We start from the raw sequence: 21,773 nt of genomic DNA, 5'->3' as shown, positions 1-21,773 counted from the left end.
CCATCAGATACCTCGAAGAAAGCCAATTTGATGCCCTCTTCACAGACCCTGCCTTGCCATGTGGGATGATCCTGGCCGAGCATCTCTCCATTCCTTCTGTATACTTTTTCCGAGGCTTTCCCTGTGCTTTGGAGCACACATGAGCAGGACCCCAACCCCGTATCTACCATCCCCAGATGCTATACTGCCTTTTCTCACCAGATGACCTTCTACCAGAGGTAATCAACTTCCTGGTGAATTATTTAGAGACCCTCCTCTTCAAGGACTTGTACACAAAATACCTAGACATTGCTGCAGACTTCCTAAAGAAAGAGGTGACCCTGCCAAGCCTCTATGGACAAGGATCCATTTGGCTGTTGAGATATGATTTTGTGTTTGAGTATCCCCGGCCCATCATGCCCAACATGGCCTTCATTGGAGGAATAAACTGCAAACCGAGGAAAAGACTACCACAGGTTTGTGATTTTTGCTTTCTTGGGCTCTTCTATCTCTTAACTCTGCCTCGGACCTGGCCTGTGATGGATGTCTGGTCAATGTTTGCTGGCTGGAACTGACATGCATTGAAATGAATTAGTAGATTGTGCCATTCCCCATCACTGATTCAACCAATCACACTGTTATTGTTCTGGACAGAAGAGATCTTGGTCCTCTAAATTTGTGCATGTCTGCTGACCCAGAGGACAGACTGACTGACTGTATTCTCATAGAGAAGAGGGCTGACATTTCCGACTAAGGGAACAACCAGGACATTCACTGAGTGGAGTTGGTAAGCAGGAAGGAGGGGAGGAAGGAAGAAAGGAAGGAAGGAAGGAAGGAAGGAAGGAAGGAAGGAAGGAAGGAAGGAAGGAAGGAAGGAAGGAAGGAAGGAAGGAAGGAAGGAAGGAAGGAAGGAAGGAAGGAAGGAAGGAGTAGAATAGCAAGGGGCCTGGACTTGAAGGCAGAGCGCTGAGGTTCATATTCCAATCTCTCCTATGTACTAGCTGAGTGACCTGGGGAAGTCACATTTCCTTCCTGGTTTTCATTTTCTTTAGGTTTCAAAGGAGGGACTTGGACTTGGTGGTCTCCAGTGTCCCCGCTAACCCTTCTTATGACTATTCTCTTGAGATCTAGTTTCTAATCCCAGCTCTGATCCTTTCTGAGTGACCTTGGGTAAGTCACTTCTCTCAGGGCCTCAGTTTCCTCATCTATATAATGAGGGGATTGGACTAGATTAATCATTTCAGCTCTAGATAAATGATCCTGGTGGAAAAGATTTGGATGAGAAGAACAGGAGATAGATTTGGGCAGGAAAGATGGGATCAATCCTCAAAGTTTAGAACAGAAAGTAATCTTTTTTCCCCATGTATTTTACTTTATTTTATTAAATACTTCCTAATTACATGTTAACCAGATTTTTAACATTCTTTTTCTGAAAATTTTAGTTTCAAATTTTCTCCCTTCCTCTCACCCCTTGAGAAGTCAAGCAATATGATAGTGGCTATGTATGTGAAGTAATGGAAAATTTCCATGTTAGCCATCTTGCAAAAAAAAAACCACAAAAGAAACACAGGAGGAAAAGACAGTAAAAAAAAAGAATGCTTCACTCAGCATTCAAAGTTCAAGATGTAATGGAACTTCATGATTTTTGGATGAAGCCACTGAGAGCTGGAGACATTCAGTGACTTACCCAAGATCACAAAGTGTGTAGGGAACCATTTCCTGAGCCTCTGGCCAGGGCTCTCCCTGTTTATTATACTACTGTCACTATGGGGGAGGGGTGATGAGAATGTAGGAGACAGCAACATGGAAGTATTTATCATGGCACCGCACATGAGGAGGGAGTGGAGTGGCCAGTCAGTAATTTGTAGATTGCTCATTTATATAATAGTATTTAGTAAATCTCTACTCTGTACAAGGCATTGTCTTGGGCTCTCGAGGTGATGTCAGGTCATATCAGCAAGCATTTATTAAGTGCCTAATGTATGTCAGACCCTGTGCAAAGTGCTGGACGTGCAGAGAAAGACAAAAGGACAGTCCCTGCCCTCAAGAAGCTCACAGTCTAATGAGAGGATCAAGAATGGAAACACATCCCTACAAAAAGGCATCAACAGGAGAAAATGAAGAACATCGACAGATGGAAGGCAGTGACAGGAAGGGCTTCTTGTGGAAGTGAATACTCTACTGGAGACCTGAAGGAAGGCAGAGGAGGCAGGAGACAAGAGAGAAGGAGGAAGAGAATTCCAGTCATGGAGGGCAGGCAGCCAGGAAAATTGCCCAGAGTCTAGGGATAGATGGTCACATGGGCAGAAGAGCCAGGACACCAGTGTCACTGGGTCCCAGTGTAGGTGGGAGAGTCACTGGGTCCAAATGTATGTGTTGGGGCATGACGTATAAGAAAAATAGAAAGAGTAGAAACATTGGAGGGTGCTGCTGATGAAGGGCTTTGAATGGTGATGAGGGCCTGTAGCAGGGTGGTGGCATTGTCAGAGGTGAGGGGTGTATCCAAGACATGCTTCTGAGGTGGAATTGAGAGGACATGGTGGCCAATTGGTAATCAGGGGTTAATAAGAGAGTGAGAAGGTGAGGATGATACCTGGGTTTCCAGCCTGTGTGCTTGGGTTGGGGGGAGGAAATGGTGGTGCCCTGGACGATAAAGGGGAGTTTAAAAGTGTGAGTTTAGGGGGGAGTGAATTACTTCCATTTTGGACATTGTGAGTTGAAGCTGCATCTTTGACATCCAGGTCAATGTGTTTGACCACGTGACACTGGAGGTCTACAGAGATTGTGGATATAAAAGGAAAAGAAACATGTTCCTATACTCAACATAAAAGTGGATCTTAGTGGTTAGGGATATGAAGCCCAAAGAACTGTGATTCCCTGCATTTAAGGAGTTGGTCATCCTATACCTGCCATTGTGGTGTGGAAATCTGGTTGGTGGGACGCCAGGGGAGGTGGTTCTGTTTATGGAAGCAGGAGAGAGAAGACTGTATTTGATGCTTTGTGGGGTCTGTGCCACACCTTCCCTCCACTAGCCCAGATTGCACTCTTCCTTACTTGCTCATCCAGGATGGTTCTTGCCCATGTCTTCCTAGAAATACTGCTGCTGTCTAACTGAATCAAGGCCTTTTGTTTTTGGCAATTGGGGTTAAATGACTTGCCCAGGGTCACACAGCCAGTAAGTGTCAAGTGTTTAGTCAGAGGCCAGAGTTGAACTCAGGTCTTCCTGACTTGAGGGCCGGTGCTCTATTCATTGCGCCACCTAGCTGCCCCTAGACGTATTTTTCTTTATGAAGCATCTTTTCTTCTTTCTTTGATACCTTTTGGGCATAGGCCTAGCAGTGGCATAACTGGGTCAAATTATACACCAGTTGTGTATAACTCCAAATGTCCTCCCATAGCTGTACCCACTCACTGGTGTCAGTTGATTTAGTATATCAATGAATATTTACTATGTGCAAATTACCATCCATAGGGGGGAAAATAAGCTATTTCTGTCCTCAAGGACCTTAAATTCTACTAGGGATTCAACAGAGCCTGACTTTCCTCATCTAGGAGAAATAATTGGAGATTCTGTTGACATGTTTGAAATCTAAAATACGTCACATCTAAATTGGTTTGTGGAAGGCTGGGTAACATAACTTCTAAAGTCCTGTCTAGCTCCTTTGGTTTTTTACTTTGCATGAATGTTGAGTCTCCAGTAAAAGAAAACTTTATGAAAGTGACAAATTCTCTTTCCAATATTTAGGGAAGTGAACTTTCTAAGATGCAGCCTGGAACTTCCGAAGCCATTCTGATTGTGTTGCTCTTCAAAACACAATTGCGAAGGAAGGGTGGCCTGGTTGGTTTCAGGACCCTAGACACCAGTCCAGTCTTTAGGCTTCCTTCTATCCACTCTGTGTGCATGTTTCACAGGCCCATCCCTACAGTGAAACAGGGAAGCAGTTTATCTGAGGGGCAGGAGAAGCAGTTGGCTCTAGGAAAAAGAAGAGCAATCCTAGAAGTTTATCCAGAAAGCAGGAGAATGGTTATAAGTTGAGAAGTCCACAAGCATTTCGTCAGCCCGTGTGCCTTTTGCCTGTGCAGAAATCAAGGCTCAAGTATTATTCTTTACTGAATTATTTCTATTTGTGCAACCATGTATATATCTGTTGAGTCTAAGGTACATTCATTATTGATTTTGCAAGGAATTCGCTCTTCCTTATAATGAATATTTCTGAACATTTCTGTAAAAGAGTGCACAACAGGGTTCCACCCCTGTCTCAGCCCCTGAATCTTAAATGTCTGTGCAGTGTCAGACAGCCAACAAACATATATTAGAATTTACTCTCAATTAGGCACTATGCCAGGGCTGGGGGTACAAAGAAGGGCAAAATCCAGCTGCTGCCCTCAAGAAGCTCAAATTATAATGAGTGCAGTAGTGTGTACATAACTGAGTATATACAAGATATCTACAGAGTACATAAAAGATAATCTAGGAGGGGAAGGTACAGGTGCACAAGGGTCAGAGCTTGGTCATAAACAGTGGCCAAAGCAGGATTTGCATACAGTTCATCATCTCGGATTTCACAACTTGTGTAATAAACCTCAGGCAAGGTTGCTGGGTTTGGGGACTAAATCAGATGCCTTGATGACTCCCAAGGACAATTCCCCTCTAAAAAGAATTTGCCATAGCTGCTGACTTTTTCTACTGGGCAGCTGAGATATTCTTCAGTCATCACCCTTTCATGGCCTTAAAGGGCTTAGAGTTAGTAAGGAATTTGCCGGAGTGGAAGGCACTGGTTTTGAGATGGGTCATGAAACCTGGCTTCAACTCCTGCCTTGGTCACTTGCTGCCTGTGGGATATTTAACAAATCCCTTAACCTCCCTGGCCCTCAGTTTTCTCATCTTGAAATGGGCAGTTTGCATTAGGTTCCTTCCCACTCAAGATCTATGATTCCGTGATCCCATCCCAAGCCAAAGAGGTCAGAAAAGGAGGTCCATTGGTGGCCCAGAGGAGAAAAAGAGACCTGGGGTCAGGGAGAAAGAGACATTCACCCCTTTTCAATCATTAATCTGAAGAGATTAATCATATATGTAACAAACCAAAAGTTCAGCCTCTCTTCCAATTATCTATCATTTCATTGCTTTATTCCACAATGGCCAGATAAGGATAAGACATAAAACTGCCAGGCTGTGAAAGAGAACAGAGCAGACTTTACAGACCTTACTTTTTCTTACACACCCTGGACTTTGCAGAGATGGTGACAGGGCTCCGACCTTGGCCCTGGTCTCTGGTGGCACTGGCTTTCTGTGCTGCCTGCCTGGGCTCTGCCAAAGGGGGGAAGCTGCTGGCTATCCCCATGGATGGCAGCCACTGGCTCAGCATGCGTGAAATAGTCCAGGAGATCAGTCTGAGAGGCCATGAAACTGTTGTTCTGGCACCAGAGCTGTCCATGCACATCAGAGAAGGGCCATTCTACACTTTGAAGACCTTTCCAGTCACTTTCAGCAAGGACCAGTTTCATAATATGCAGGAAAATCCTTATTTGCTCTTTGAAACTGCACCTGTCCTGAAACGATTCTTTGACATGGCTGGAGGCATGAAGGATTTTGCTGACATGCAATTTGGCTTTTGTTCTGACTTAGTATCTAATAAGGAACTGATGAAATCCCTGGAGCAGGCCCACTATGATGCTGTTTTAACTGATCCTGTGGTTCCTTGTGGAGCTATCATGGCTCAGTACCTCTCTGTTCCAGCTGTGTATTTCTTCCGGGGAATCCCATGTGATTTCACAGCTGAAGGCACTCGGTGTCCTGATCCATCCTCCTATATTCCGAGGATGTTCACTGAGAACACTGACCACATGACTTTCCTGCAGCGGGTAAAGAACATTTTGTATACTTTGCCCCAGTCTGTGGCATGCCATGTGTTTTTTTCCTCTTTTGCAAGATTGGCTTCAGAACTTCTTCAGAGAGACATGAGCATAGTGGATGTTCTGAGCCATGGATCTGTGTGGCTTATGAGGTCAGACTTTCTGCTGGATTACCCCAGGCCAATCATGCCAAACACGATCTTCATTGGAGGTATGAACTGTGCCAATACCAAGCAGCTCTCCCAGGTTGGTATGTGACATGTAACAAGCCACCATGTTAGTTGCTACCCTTTGGTCAAATGAGAGCATACTGATTTTTATTTTTAGCGTATGGTTTTTAAGAGGAAAATCTTGTTACTTTTCTATTTTCTTAATTATATCTTATTTTTCCCCAACTACATATGAAGACAATTTTTAATTTTCATTTTTTAAAGTTTTGAGCTCCAAATTCTATCCCTCCCTCCCTCTCCTGCCCCTCCCTGGGATGGTAATCAATCTTATATAGATTATGTGTGTGCAATCATGTGAAACATTTCCATATTAGTCATTTTGGGCAAGAAAATTAAGAAGGAGGGAAGGAAGGAGGGAAGGAGGGAAGGAAGGAGGGAAGGAAGGAAGGAAGGAAGGAGGGAAGGAGGGAAGGAAGGAAGGGAAGGAGGGAAGGAGGGAAGGAAGGAAGGAAGGAAGGAAGGAAGGAAGGAAGGAAGGAAGGAAGGAAGGAAGGAAGGAAGGAAGGAAGGAAGGAAGGAAGGAAGGAAGGAAGGAAGGAAGGAAAATACTGTACTTTCATCTTTATTCAGACTCCATTAGTTTTTTTCTCTGGAGGTAGGTAGTATTTTTCACCATGACTCCTTTGGATCACTGTATTACTGAGAATGGCTAAGTCATTCACAGTTATTCCTTGTAAAATATTGCTGTTACTGTGCATAATGTTCTGCTGGTTCTGCTCACTTCACTCTGTATCAGTAAATCTGGCTACATTTTAATGAGTTTCCTAGATAGATGGTCCAATGTGGTCCTAGACCTGTAGAGATGGACTGGGGAGGGATAAATGTATGATCAGATTTTTTTCTTACAAATCTTTCTTTGTAGTGATTTCTTTGTGTCTTCCTTTCCTCTAATTCTCCAGTCTTTCAGGCCATTAGAAATCATGAAACTGGCACTCTTGTCTTGGTTCTGCCACTGACAGAAAGTCCTCTTCTCATAATGACTTGACTTCTTTTGGGTTTGTTTTCCTGTCTAGTTAAAGAAAGGAGATGTATAACATAAATCCAGGCTTCTTAAGTGATTCTTTGGGTCTTTGGGCATAGACTCACAGGCTTATAGATTGAAGGGACAATCTAGTCCAATTCATCATCTTACAAATGAGAAGGAAGTTGGTTTGGTGGACAGAACATTGTACTTGCAAGCATAAAGACCTGGATTTTAAATTCCACCTCAATTCTGGGAAAGCTACTTCACTTCTCTAAGATTTACATTTATCATCTCTAAAGTGAATTTTGGATCAATTATCACTATGGCCCCTTCAAACTGTAAATTTATGAGCCCATGAAATCAAGGCTCAGGGAATTTAAGTGACTCACTACAGGTCATGCAAGTAGGAAGCCTCAGAAACAGGTGCCTCACGATGAACACATTTTCTTTTTTTTTAAGTCAACATTATTTCTATCTCCCCCTTAAATAGTAACCATGAAAGAATTTAAAGAGTTCATTCAACAATTGAACAAAGATTTATTATATACAAGGTATTGAAGATACACAGAGCTTGACTTCGTGGTGCTTACCTTCAAAAGAGCATTCCATTAAGCCAGTCCCTTCCTTGTCCTGGGTCCACATTTGGAGCTTCTGTGGATATAGTTGAAACCCAAAATGTACCATATCAAATCAGTGTGTGAAAGTCTGGCCTATACTTTCTCTAAGGTCTCTTTCAGTTGCCATGATATCTCAGTCTGAATTCATGTGGAGAACAGTAAGTGAATGAGTGTTGGGCTTTAGTCGAATCTTACTAAAAAGAATTTGTCAGACAGGCACATGCTCCCCCCAATATTTAGGGATTTACACTTCCTAATTTACAACCTGGGCTTTGTAAGCAATTCTGCATGTGTTGCCCTCTCAGGCAGAAATGCAGGAGATGGGGTAGAGTCCAGGTTATGGCCAGGACCCTGGACAGCTGCCAACTTTCCTTCTAAGCTTTTATCTGTTCTAGGTGGACCTTACCCTCAGCTTTAACCCAAAGTGAAATAAAGGAATTCCTTACCTGGGGAAGTGCAGAGATTGTTGTGATTAAGGAGTTTATGCAGAAGTAGGGCAATGATGTAGAAATAAACACTATTCCCTCCATAAGGGGGAGCCCCTGTAGCAATTGCCAAAGCCTGAGCAAATGGGAACACTAACTTATTCATATATGACTATCTATTTATGTATTTGAATCTGAGAAATGTTTATTGGGGATTTTGGAAGAAACTGATTTTTTCTTGTAACTAAAATTTCTGAACATTTATATAAAAGAGTAAACAATACTGTCCTCCATCTCTGCCTCTCTTTTAATTATCTAGGCAATATATGTCAGTTCACAAGCATTGACGAAGTGCTACTATACCAGGTGCTGCACTAAGTGCTGTAGATGGGTGTGTGGGTGGGTGTGCATGTGTGTATGTGAGAGAGACAGAGATGGAGAGAGACAGAGAGAATGAGAGAGAGAAAGAGATTGAGAAAGAGAGAACAAGATAAAGTGTGTGAGAGAAGAAAGAGGGAATGATAGAGACAGAGAGGAGAGAGTGAGAAACAGTGAAAATGATAGAGAGGAATAGAGAGTGGGAGAGAGTGAAAGAGATGACAGAGAGTGAAATAGAGAGAGGCAGGGAGATGGAGAGAGTATGTGAGAGAGTGGGGGGGGGAAGTGAACAGCATTCCCACACATAGTAACACAAATAATTGATCACAGAAAGACAGACGGGGTGACATTCCTACAGTGGGCAAAGAACATTCTATGCCCTTTGCCCCATAACATGATGCACCATATGATATATTCCAATATATCATACCAATCTCCTTTGTGTGCTTAGAGGGTAGGATCTGGTTTTGGTTTTATGTAACAACATCCATCCAACCTGCTAGTGCAGGTCCTTCCCTTGGTGCTGCCTTCACACCCACCATTCTCAAATCTCCATCACGCTGGCATACTTCTTCACCAGGTGAGGTGAGAGAACAGCTATGACAATAATAAAAGCTCACACCCCAAAGCCCTCTATATACATTGTCTCCTTGGCTCCTCACGACACCAAGTGAGGTGGGTGTGATAATTATCTCCATTTGCACAAGGGGAAACAGGCTGAGATAGGTGAAAAGATCTGCCCAAGCTTGTAACTGTCCCACCTTGTGCTCCTGACCCAGGTCCAGCCCTCCAGCCCCATGCACTGCACCCAGCCACTGGCTGGATGAGACTAGGGATGGCAGAGGCCATCTCTGGCCAGAGGGAAACGATTAACCAATAAACTTCTTATCCTGCCATGACCCCGAGAAAAGGTTTCTTTTTTTTATAATCAGTCCTCCAGATTTCTTTAGGGGGGGAATTCCCTCCACCTAAAAAGTTGGCAATTCCTTCTTCATTCTTAGCTTAGATTACTGTTTCAGGCACTGGGGCACTAAGTGACAGGCCATTATTAACTGCTTCCTACATGCCAGGCACCAGGGGGGGGGCTCTGGTACACACAGGGAGGCAAAAATGACCCCTGCCCTTTGGAACAGATTCTAATGGGATGAGATAGCATGCAAATAATGAGGCACATTCCAGACAGATGCAGCTGATGGAAGCTAATGAGAGAGAGGAAGGGTTCGTAGCTGGACAGCAGAGGAAAGCCCCCAGAAGCAGGCGAAGTGTGAAGTGAGACCTGAGGGATGCCAGGAAAATCAAGGTTCTAACAAGAGACCTCCCCTGGCAATAGTGATGAAGCCTGTGCTCCATCAGGCTCAAGGGGAGGGCGGCCATTCACTTAAGCAGCTGCAGCGGAGTCTTTGACTCATGAAAATGAATGTGGAATCCTGTACATTGAGAAAGGGACATGCTGAGTCATCATTCACAGGGGCTTGTCTCATTGACCTGTCGGGTAAACACTTTCCAAATAGCATTTCCTAGCAAAGCCTCTTCATGGTACTTCCATCTACTTCTGAAGCCCCATTGAGTGACGTGCCTGAACCACGTGAAAGGCATCGGGAGCTGGAGCGTCATCAGAGTGGAGATGTGTGCGTGTGTGCGTGTGTGCGTGTGTGTGTGTGTGTGTGTGTGAGAGAGAGAGAGAGAGACAGAGAGAGAGAGAGAGAGAGACAGAGAGAGACAGAGAGACAGAGACAGAAGGAGAGATAGAAGAGACAGTGTGTGTGTATGTGAGGGAGAGACAGAGAGATGAGACAGAGAAAGGAGACAGTGTGTGTGTGTGTGTGTGAGAGAGAGAGGGAGAGGCAGAGACAGAAGGAGAGATAGAAGAGACAGTGTGTGTGTATGTGAGAGAGACATAGAGAGAGAGAGAGACAGAGAGACAGAGAGAAAGACAGAGACAGAGGGAGAGAGAGGAGACAGTGTGTATGTATGTGAGAGAGAGAGAGAGAGAGAGAGAGAGAGAGAGAGAGAGAGAGAGAGGAGATATAGAGATAGAGACAGAGACAGATACAGAGAAAGAGAGAGGAAAGAGAGGGAGTGGGGGTGTGGATGTGAACAGCCATCCATATATATAGTAACATATAAACAATGTATTCTATGCCACATTATCATAGTTTAGACAACATATTATCACGTACATATCAATTACGTTTATTGTACCACAGAAAAACAGGGAGCTAGAATGAGAGACAGGAAGCCCGAGTTTGAATCTACATTCTGCCATTTGTGAGCCCTTGGGGCCTCCACACCTTAGGCTGGAGAGCAACTGGGAGGGCTGAGGCATGGCAGCCCAGGAACCAAAGAACAAGGGGAAGGGAAGAGATTCATCTTCTCTTTTATTGACTCATCTTCGCTTCTTTTTGCTAAAGCCAATAGTGGGACAAGCCAGAAAGCTCATGCAATCAGTCTTCCTTAGTTTCTGTTAGGAGGAGAAGGAGCTGTCAGACTAGGGGAGGGATGGTTCTGCTCTGTCCTGTCCTATCAGACCACATCTGGGTAGTTGGGTGGGGTTTTGGATGCCATAGTTTTAGGAGGGCATTGATCAACAAGCTCAAAATCTTCCCAAAAAAAGCAGGTGATGAGAGCCTTGACTAGGTTGGAGGCTCTGTGAGTGGAGAAAAGGCAAGAGATATGACAGATGATGTGAACATAGGCACACTAAGACATGAGAAGTGACAGGAGACTGGGATTGAAAGAGGAAATACCAAACCCAAGGTTGGGAACCCATGTGCCTGGAAGGCTGGGGGTGCCATCAACAGAAATGGAAGGGCTTGGGTGAAGAGGAGTGGGAAGTTGGGGGAAAGAGACTAATTTGTGTTTCAATTACAATGCTGATTCAACTCAGCAAACATTTCTGGAAAAATTATTTAAGACAGAGGGGCAGTATGGCCTAGATTATAAAGGGGTGGCCTTAGAGTCAGGAAGATGAGACTTCAAATCTTCTTCTGACCCAATGAATTGCACATCAGGGCCTGTTTCTGACCAAGAAAGGGAAAATGTTAGTATAAGCAGATGTGAAGGAGAGGAGACACTGGGGTCCTATGACCACATCATCTTCTCTTTATGTTGCATAAGCAGGTACGATCTGACCCACACTGTAGACTTGGGAGAGCAGGTTACAGATACTTGAGAAGAAGGAGAGGGGGATCCCCTCCCTTAGCACCTTACAACTGAATATCAGATGGCTCAAGAGGCCTTGGGATCTTCCAAGAATGAAACTCAGACAGAAAGCCGAAGAGGAAGCTAGAGAGGAAGGAGGAGAATCAGAGCAGTGCAGAAAATAGGAGAGAGAAATCCAAAGAAGAAGGAAGGGACACCAGTGTCCAGTGCAGCAGAATAGTCAGGTTAGATGGGAACAGAACCCACCTCATAAGGGAATAAATAAGAAGTCAGCAAGGAGGAAATTCCATCCGGTGCAGACCATTAATTAATGGAAAATGGGCAATTTAGGAAGGAGAAGAAAGTTGGCAATGAGAGTGGGCAGCCAAGTGCCTGAGCAATTCCCTTCCCTTCTCTTGGTCACAGTTTTCTCTTCTGTAAAATGGGGAATTGGAGGTGATGACTTACAAATCCTCTTCCCTTCGAAATTTGGGAGGCTGCGATCCTGATGTACAAATGTTATCAAAACAGTTTTTCTCTGAGTATGTTTTTTCGTCCAGAGGAGGAGAGAAGAATGGAGAGGGAAAGAGAGAGAGATTGACATTTCTTTTAATGTTTAATCTGTAGAAGTCAATCATATACGTGAAGAACCAGTAGTTGAATCTCTCTTCCAATTACCTTTTGCTCATGAAATTTATTGCTTCCATAATGAAACAAATATATAAGGCACAGGGTTATCAGAACTGCCAGATTGAGGCAGGAAACAGAGACAAGTTTACAGACCCTGCTCTTTCTGAGGTATCCTGGACTTTGCATAGATGGCCACAGGGCTCCGACCTTGGCCCTGGTCTCTGGTGGCACTGGCTTTCTGTGCTGCCTGCCTGGGCTCTGCCAAAGGGGGGAAGCTGCTGGCTATCCCCATGGATGGCAGCCACTGGCTCAGCATGCGTGAAATAGTCCAGGAGATCAGTCTGAGAGGCCATGAAACTGTTGTTCTGGCACCAGAGCTGTCCATGCACATCAGAGAAGGGCCATTCTACACTTTGAAGACCTTTCCAGTCACTTTCAGCAAGGACCAGTTTCATAATATGCAGGAAAATCCTTATTTGCTCTTTTGAAACTGCACCTGTCCTGAAACGATTCTTTGACATGGCTGGAGGCATGAAGGATTTTGCTGACATGCAATTTGGCTTTTGTTCTGACTTAGTATCAATAAGGAATGATGAATCCCTGAGCAGGCCACTATGATGCTGTTTTAACTGATCCTGTGGTTCCTTGTGGAGCTATCATGGCTCAGTACCTCTCTGTTCCAGCTGTGTATTTCTTCCGGGGAATCCCATGTGATTTCACAGCTGAAGGCACTCGGTGTCCTGATCCTCCTATATTCCGAGGATGTTCACTGAGAACACTGACCACATGACTTTCCTGCAGCGGGTAAAGAACATTTTGTATACTTTGCCCCAGTCTGTGGCATGCCATGTGTTTTTTTCCTCTTTTTGCAAGATTGGCTTCAGAACTTCTTCGAGAGACATGAGCATAGTGGATGTTCTGAGCCATGGATCTGTGTGGCTTATGAGGTCAGACTTTCTGCTGGATTACCCAGGCCAATCATGCCAAACACGATCTTCATTGGAGGTATGAACTGTGCCAATACCAAGCAGCTTCCCAGGTTGGTATGTGACATGTAAGCCCACCATGTTAGTTGCTACCTTGGTCAAATGAGAGCATACTGATTTTTATTTTTAGCGTATGGTTTTTAAGAGGAAAATCTTGTTACTTTTCTATTTTCTTAATTATATCTATTTTTCCCCCTACATATGAAGACAATTTTAATTTTCATTTTTTAAAGTTTTGAGCTCCAAATTCATCCTCCCTCCCTCTCCTGCCCCTCCCTGGATGGTAATCAATCTTATATAGATTATGTGTGTGCAATCATGTGAAACATTTCCATATTAGTCATTTTGGGCAAGAAAATTAAGAAGGAGGGAAGAAGGAGGGAAGAGGGAAGGAAGGAGGGAAGGAAGGAAGGAGGAAGGAAGGAAGGAAGAAGGGAAGGAAGGAAGAAGGAAGGAAGGAAGGAAGGAAGGAAGGAGGAAGGAGAAGGAAGGAAGGAAGGAAAATACTGTACTTTCATCTTTATTCAGACTCGTTAGTTTTTTTTCCTGGAGGTAGGTAGATTTTTTCACCATGACTCCTTTGGATCACTGTATTACTGAGAATGGCTAAGTCATTCACAGTTATTCCTTGTAAAATATTGCTGTTACTGTGCATAATGTTCTGCTAGTTCTGCTCACTTCACTCTGTATCAGTAAATCTGGCTACATTTTAATGAGTTTCCTAGATAGATGGTCCAATGTGGTCCTAGACCTGTAGAAATGGACTGGGGAGGGATAAATGTATGATCAGATTTTTTTCTTACAAATCTTTCTTTGTAGTGATTTCTTTGTGTCTTCCTTTCCTCTAATTCTCCAGTCTTTCAGGCCATTAGAAATCATGAAACTGGCACTCTTGTCTTGGTTCTGCCACTGACAGAAAGTCCTCTTCTCATAATGACTTGACTTCTTTTGGGTTTGTTTTCCTCTCTAGTTAAGAAGCCCAGGCTTCTTAAGAGATTCTTTGGGTCTCTGGGCATAAGCTCACAGGCTTGTAGTTTGAATGGACATCAGAGACAATCTAGTCCAATCCATCGTTTTACAAATGATTAGGAAGAAGTTGGTTTGGTGGATAGAACATTGGACTTGCAAGCATGAAGACCTGAATTTTAAATTCCACCTCAAATATTTCCTAATTATGTAATTCTGAGAAAGCTACTTCACTTCTCTAAGATTCACTTTCATCATCTATAAAGTGAATTTTGGATCAATTACCTCTATGGTCTCCTCAAACTTAATTTATGAACCCATGAAATCAAGGTTTAGGGAATTTAAGTGACTCAACATAGGTCGTGCAAGGAGGAAGCCTCAGAATCAAATGCCTCATGAGAAAAAAGTTTCCTTTTTTAAATCAACATTATTTCTATTTTCTCCATTAAATACTAAACATGAAAGAACTTAAAGTGTTCATTCAACAACTGAACAAAGACTTATTATATACAAGGTTATTGAGGATACACAGAGATTGCCTTCGTGGTGCTAACCTTCAAAAGAGCATTCTATTAAGCCAGACCCTTCCTTGTCCTGGATCCACATTTGGAGCTTCTGCTTATATACTTGAAATCCAAAACATGCCATATCAAATTAGTTTGTGAAAGTCGGGATTATACTTTCTCTAAGGTCCTTTTCAGTTGCCATGATATCTCAGTTTGAGTTCATGTGAAGAGCAGCAAGTGAATGAGTGTTGGGCTTTAGTTGAATCTTAGTAAGAGAGAATTTGTCAGAGAGGCAAATGCCCTCCTCAATATTCAGTGATTTATACTTCCTTATTAATAGCCTGGGCTCTGTAAGCAATTCTGAATGTGTTGCCCTCCAAGGCAGATATGCAGGGGTTGGGGTAGTGTCCAGGTTGTGGCGAGGACCCTGCACAGCTGCTAACTCTCTTCTTCCTAAGCCTTTGTCTATTCTAGGTGAACATTACTTTCAGCTTTGCCTAAAGTGAAATAAGGGAATTACTTACTTGGGGAGGTGGCAGAGGTTGTTGTAATCAAGGAGTTTATGGAGAAGAATTAGGACAATGATGTAGAAACATTATGCCCTTCATAAGTGGGAGCCCATGCAGCATTTGCCAAAGCCTGTGCAGAAGGGAAGAATTATTTATTCGTATATGACTTTATGTATTTACCAAATCTGAGAAATGTTTGTCATGGATGTTGTAAGAAATCGATTTTTTCTTGAAAGTAAAACTTCTGAACATTTGTATGAAAGACTAAACAGTACTGGCCTCCATCTCTACCTCTCTCTAATTTTCCAGGCAGTGTTCGTCAGTCCACAAGTATCAATAAAGTGCCTACTATACCAGGTGCTGCACTAGGTGCTGTAGATACAAAGACAAGTATGTGTCTGTGTCTGTGTGTGTGTGTCTGTGTGTGTGTGTGTGAGGGGGGGGAGGATGGGCAAGAGGGAGTGATAGAGAGAGAGAGGAGAGAGAGAGAGAGAGAGAGAGAGAGAGAGAGAGAGAGAGAGAGAGAGAGAGAGAGAAAGGAGAGAGAGTGAGAAAGAGAGAGAAAAACAGAGTATGTGAGAGAGTCTAGGTGGGGAGAGTGAACAGCCATGAACACACATAGTAACACACAAATAACTGGCCACAGAAAACACAGACGAGATGTCATTCCTACAGCAGGTAAAGAATATTTATCTCAGGGCAGTGAAGTGGCGCAGTGGATAGAGCTCTGACCTTGGAGTCAGGAGTACTTGAGTTCAAATCTGTCCTGAGACACTTGACTGTGTGGCCCTGGGCAAGTCACTTAACCCCAATTGCCTCACCCAAAAAAAATGCAGAAAAAGAGAGTGCTTTGTCCTCTTTGTTCCAGAAAGAAGTGCTCCATATTCTATATTCACCTTTTGTAAGCATGGCTTCAGAACTCCTTTAAAGAGACATGAGTATAGTGGATGTCCTGAGCCATGGATCTGTGTGGCTTATGAGGACAGAGTTTGTGATGGATTACCCTAAACCAATCATGCCAAATGTGATCTTCATTGGGGGCATCAACTGTGCCAGCGCCCAGCAGCTCTCTCAGGTTAGTATGTGGTACATTAGCCAACATTGCAGGTGCCACCCAGTGGACTACATCAAGCATGTTCTTTTTAAGAGAAAATGTTGCTGCATACTTAATGAGCCACCAAAGGTAAGATGATCCAGGGTGGTCCCAGAAAATCATTATAAGCTGTATAGAAACAAATTAGAGGTGATGCTTGAGATGGGAATAGTTTGCCTGCGAACCTTTTTACAATGATTTCTTGATTTTTTTTCATTGATTTTACTACCCAAGTCTTTCATATGATATGAAATCAGGAGAGCTGAGTCTAGTCTGGGATCTGCTACTGTCTAGCTGTACGAACTTAGGCAAGTGGGTTTACTTTGCCAAGTCAGACACTTCTCCCTGCACAAGTAATCCCCTTCCAACCTGTCTCCTGCAGCTGCTCCCTGGCTATTGGCTATTTCACTACTGCCTACAAACATGCCCATTTCTCACCCTTCTTCAAAATATCCTCATTGGATCTCTCTAGCCTTGTGCACAATTGTAGTATAATTCTTAGGGTTTTAGGGGGCTAAACCCCTTGAGAAGGTCATCCACAACATATGTCTGCACTTCCTTTCGGCTCCCTCTTTTCTTAGCCCTGCAGTCTGTTTTTTCACTGCACTTTTCAACCCAAATCGCCCTCTCCAAAGTTACCGATGAGTTCATAATGGCCAAATCCGACGGCCTTTTCTCAATGCTCATCCTTCGTGACCTCTAGGCAGTCTTGGACTTCATCAGTCGCCTTCTCCTCCTTCCGGCTCTCTCTAGGTTTTCATGACCCCTGCCCTCCTAGTCCTCCTCCCTACCTGACTGCACCTTCTCAGTCTTCTTTGCTGGATCATTATCCATGTCATGCTCACTTATAATGGGTGTCCCATGAGACTCTGTCTGGAGCTCTTTCCTCCCATTCTATTTCACTTCACTATTTCATCATTTCCCATGGTTCCAAATATTATCACTATGCTGGTGTTTCTCATGTTATCGAGTCTTAATCTCTCTGCTGACCTCAGTCTTACATCTCTAACTGCCTGTTGGGTATATTAAACTGGATGTCTTACAGATGTCCTAAATTCGACACATCCCAAACTGAACACCCTATCTCTCCTTCCAAAGGATTCTCTCCTCCTAACTTTCCTGTTACACTCAAGGGCATTACCATCCCTTCCACTCCCCCACACTCCAAGCTCAGGTGTTATCTTTGACTGCTCACTCTCTTTTCACCCCATCTGCTTATTCAATATGGCTTATGACAAAAAGTGTTAATTTTGTCTCTGTAATACTGCTACTCCTATATCACCTTGGTAGTATTTCTCCCCTTCTTATCTCCTCTGACACCTCCACCATCCTGGGGCAGGCCCTCCTCACCTGCACTCACCCCTGGACTATTGCCATAGCCTAATGGTTGCACTCCTTACCACAAGTCTCTCCCCATTCCAATCCATCATTTTCTCAGCTGTAAAGCTAATCTCGCTAAAGGGCAGGTGGGACCATATCAACATCAACACATCCACCACCACCCCCTCATACTGTAATGTGCAGTGGCTCCCTATTCCAGGATCAAATAAAAATCTTCTGGTCTTCAAAATCCTTTCTCACCTGTTTCCTCCCCTCACCCTTCCAGCCCTCTTACATCTTACAATCCTCTCCCATGCCCTCTTTAACCCAGAAACACCAGCCTCTCTGCTCTTCCTCCAAAAGATGCCCTATTTCCTAACTTCCTCTTCACTGACATGCCCCATGCCAGGAGTGCCCTCCCTCCTTCAGCTTTGCCTACTGGATCCTGTGATTTCTTTCAGGTCTCAGCTAAAGTAAATCCCACCTTATGCAGGAATTCTTTTCCAATACTCCTGAATTCTGCTCCCTTCCATCTGTGGGTTATTTCCAATGTATCTTGTCTCATTTGAACATATTGGCTTCTATATCATTTCCCCCATTAGACTGTGAGCTCACTGAGGGCAGGGACTGTCTTTTGACCTTCTTTGTATATCAAGCACTTAACACATTTGAAAAGATTCTCCTAATCCCAGGAAGTACATTTTTAACCAGATCTGAACAGAATCATTGGAGCAGAATCAGTCACACCGATCCAGCTCCTCTGGGCTCAGGCTGAAATGCTCAGAGGATTCTGGAGCCAGGGAGGAAGGCCATTGGGTATAACCAAGAGCACAGCTTGGGTGTGAGTCATCACTCTGACACTAAGTGTCTCCATTTCTTCTTCTGTGAAATGAGGCCATAGGACTCAATGACCTCCCACCAAGCCTCACCTAGCTCTGAGGGCCTATGATCTTAAGTCAGATGGACAGCTGGTCAGTTGCTCTCTGGGTTTGCTCCAAGCTCAGACTTGAGAAGGGAGCACCATTTTTGTTTTAAAGCTAAGGACCCTAGTCTCCTTTGTGTGCTTAGAGGGTAGGATCTGGTTTTGTTTTTACGTAAGAACATCCACCCAACCTACTAGTGTAGGTCCTTCCCTTGGTGCTGCCTTCACACCCACCATTCTCAAATCTCCATCACACTGGCATACTTCTTCACCAGGTAAGGTGAGAGAACAACTATGACAATAATAAAAGCTCACACCCCAAAGCCCTTTATACACATTGTCTCCTTGGCTCCTCACAACACCAAGTGAGGTGGGTATGATAATTATCTCCATTTGCACAAGAGGAAACAGGCTGAGATAAGTGAAAAGATTTGCCCAAGCTAGTAATTGTCCCACCTTGTGCTCCTGACCCAGGTCCAGCCCTCCAGTCCAGGTGCACCACACCCAGCAACTGGCTGGATGAAGCTAGTGATAGCAGGGGCCATCTCTGGCCAGAGAGAAATAATTAACCAATAAACTTCTTATCATGCCATGACCCTTAGCAAAGGTTTCTTTTTTTTATAATCAATCCTCCAGATTTCTTAGGGAACTCCACCTAAAAACGTGGCAGTTCCTCCTTTACTCTTACCCTCAGATAACTGTTTTGGGCACTGAGGCCTTAAGTGACAGGCCATTGTTAACTGCTTCCTACATGCCAGGCACTGTGCTAGGCTCTGGTATGCACAGTGAAGCAAAAATGACTCCTGACCTTTGGAACAGACACTCTAATGGGAGAAGAGAATGTGCAGATAATGAGACATATTCAAGATGTATGCAGTTTATGGAAGGTAATGGGAGAGAGGAAGAATTTGTAGCTGGAAAGCAGAGGAAAGCCCCCTGAAGCAGGCAAAGTATGCACTGAGACCTGAGGGATGCCAGGAAAACCAAGGTTGTAATAGGGAGACCCATTCTGTGATAACAGTGATGAAGACTGTGCTCTGAGCTGTTCCATCAGAGTCCATCCACTGAAGACAGCTGCACTGAGCTCCTTCACTCACAAAAATGGGTGTGGATTCCTCTTCATTCAGAAGGGGATATGGTGGTCATTATTCCGAAGGGTTCATCTCATTGATTTGGATAAACACATTCCAAATAGCATTTCCTAGCAAACCCCTTTCATGCTTCTTTCATCTACTTCTAAAAGCCCAATGAGTGATGTTTCTCAATCATGTGAAATCCCACAGAGTCTGGAGGGTCTTCAGAGTTATATGGATGTGCGTGTGTTTGTGTGTGTGTGTGTGTGTGTGTGTGTGTGTGTGAGAGAGAGAGAGAGAGAGAGAGAGAGAGAGAGAGAGACACGGAGAGTATGTGAGAGAGTGCAGCGGTGGTGTGAACAGCCATCCACATACATAGTAACACATAAAAAATGTATTCTATGAAACATTATCACAGTATAGACAACATATTATTACCACATACATATCTAACCCTAACCCTAACCCTCTGCCTCTAACAGTAACCCTAAATGTTTATTGTAATATGGAAAAACAGAGAGCTAGATTGAAAGACAGGAGACCGAGGTTGAATCTGCAATGTGCTCCTTGAATGTCTTTGGGCCCTCGGCATCTCAGCCTGGAGAGCAGCTGGGAGGGCTGAGGCATGGCAGCCCAGGAACCAAGGAATAAGGGGAAGGGGAGAGGTTCACGCTCTCTTTTATTGACTCATCTTCACTTTTATTTTTACTAAACAAATAATCGGACAGGTCATATAGCTCATGCAATCAATCTTCCTTAGGTTCTGTTAGGAGGGGAAGGAGCTCTCAGACTGGGGGAGGGATGGTTCTGCTCTGTCCTGCCCTATCAGACCACATCTGGGTAGTTGGGTGGGGTTTTGGAAGACATAGTTTTCAGATGGCATTGGTCAGCAAGCTAGAGATCTTTACAAAAAACAGGCGAGTGATGAGAGCCTTCACTTGGTTGGAAGCTCTGTGAGTGAAGAAAGGGAAAATATATGACAGGTGATATGAACGTAGACTCAATAAGACATGGGAAGAGACTGGAGTCTAGGGAAGAAGAAGAGGAAAGACATAGCCAAAGTTGTAAATCCAGGTGACTAGAAAGCTGTGGGCGCCATCAACAGAAATTGAAGGGTTTAGGTGAAGTGGGAAATTGAGGAAAATACACTGATTTGTGTTTCAATTGCGATGCTGATTCAATTAAGCAAACGTATCTGGAGAAATGATTTAAGAAGGAGGGGTAGTGTGGTCTAGATTATGGAGGCATGGGCTAGGAGTCAGGATGATGAGGGTTCAAGTCTTCCTCGGATCCACTGAATTGCACATCGGAGCCTGTTTCTGACCAAGAAGTATGAGGAAGCATAGGAGACAATGGGGTCCTATGACCACACCATCTTCTCTTTATGATACATAAGCAGGTATGATCTAACCCACATTGTAGATTTGGGAGAGCAGGTTACAAAGAGTTCTGAGAAAGGAGAGGGATCCCCTCCCTTAGCACCTTACAACTAAATATCAGATGGCTCAAGAGGCCTTGGGGTCTTCCAAGAATGAAACTCAGACAGAAAGCCAAAGAGGAAGCTAGAGAGGAAGGAGGGAATCAGAGCAGTACAGAAAATAGGAGACAGAAATTCAAGGAAGAAGGAGGAGACACCAGTGTCCACTGCAGCAGAGAAGTCTAGTCAGATGGGAACAGAAACAACATCATAAGGGAACAAATAAGAAGTCAGCAGGGAAGAAATTCCTTCTGTTATGGACCATTCATTAATGGAAAATGGGCAGATAAGGGAGGAGAAGAAAGTTAGCAATGAGAGTGGGCAGCCAAGTTCTTGGGCAAGTTCCTTCTCTTTTCTTGGCCTCAGTTTCCTTTTCTGTACAAAGGGGGCATTGGAGGAGATGACTTCAAAATCTCCTTCCACCATGAGATTTTGGAGGCTGTAACCATAACAGACAAATGTTGTCAAGATGGTTTTGTTCTGAGTGTCAGTTTTTGGTCCAGAGGAAGAGAGATCAATGGAGAGGGAGAGGGAGATATTGAAATTTCTTTTAATGATTAATCTAAGGAACTTAATCCTGTACGTGAAGAATCAAAAGTTCAGTCTCTCCCCCAATTACCTTTTCTTTCATTAAATTTATTGCTTCCATGACCAAGGAAAGCTAAGGCACAGAGTTATGAAGACAGGACCAGAGCAGGCTTCAC

General features: G+C 43.9%; 1 protein-coding gene across 4 annotated transcripts in view; it reads left to right on the top strand.

The window, feature by feature from the left end:
• The window catches only part of LOC110198831 (UDP-glucuronosyltransferase 1A1-like), a 148,026-nt gene that overhangs the window by 80,903 nt on the left and 45,350 nt on the right, over positions 1 to 21,773 (top strand). The window contains exon 1 of one of the 4 annotated variants that reach the window (XM_078154600.1): positions 156 to 455. The exons of 2 other annotated variants lie outside the window; for them this stretch is intronic. In XM_078154600.1, the coding sequence (XP_078010726.1) occupies positions 177 to 455 (279 nt within the window). In that variant the 5' untranslated portion in view covers positions 156 to 176. Of the gene's footprint in view, positions 1 to 155; positions 456 to 5,202; positions 6,079 to 21,773 lie in introns of those variants that run through there. One more of the 4 variants, XM_020973342.1, reaches the window with a different exon arrangement.

This window comes from Phascolarctos cinereus, unplaced genomic scaffold (assembly GCF_003287225.1).
Source record: "Phascolarctos cinereus isolate Bilbo 61053 unplaced genomic scaffold, phaCin_HiC Scaffold_5;HRSCAF=322, whole genome shotgun sequence".
Taxonomy (NCBI): domain Eukaryota; kingdom Metazoa; phylum Chordata; class Mammalia; order Diprotodontia; family Phascolarctidae; genus Phascolarctos; species Phascolarctos cinereus.
The sequence above is the reverse complement of the archived record's forward strand: the minus strand, read 5'-3'. Positions and strand labels throughout refer to the sequence as shown.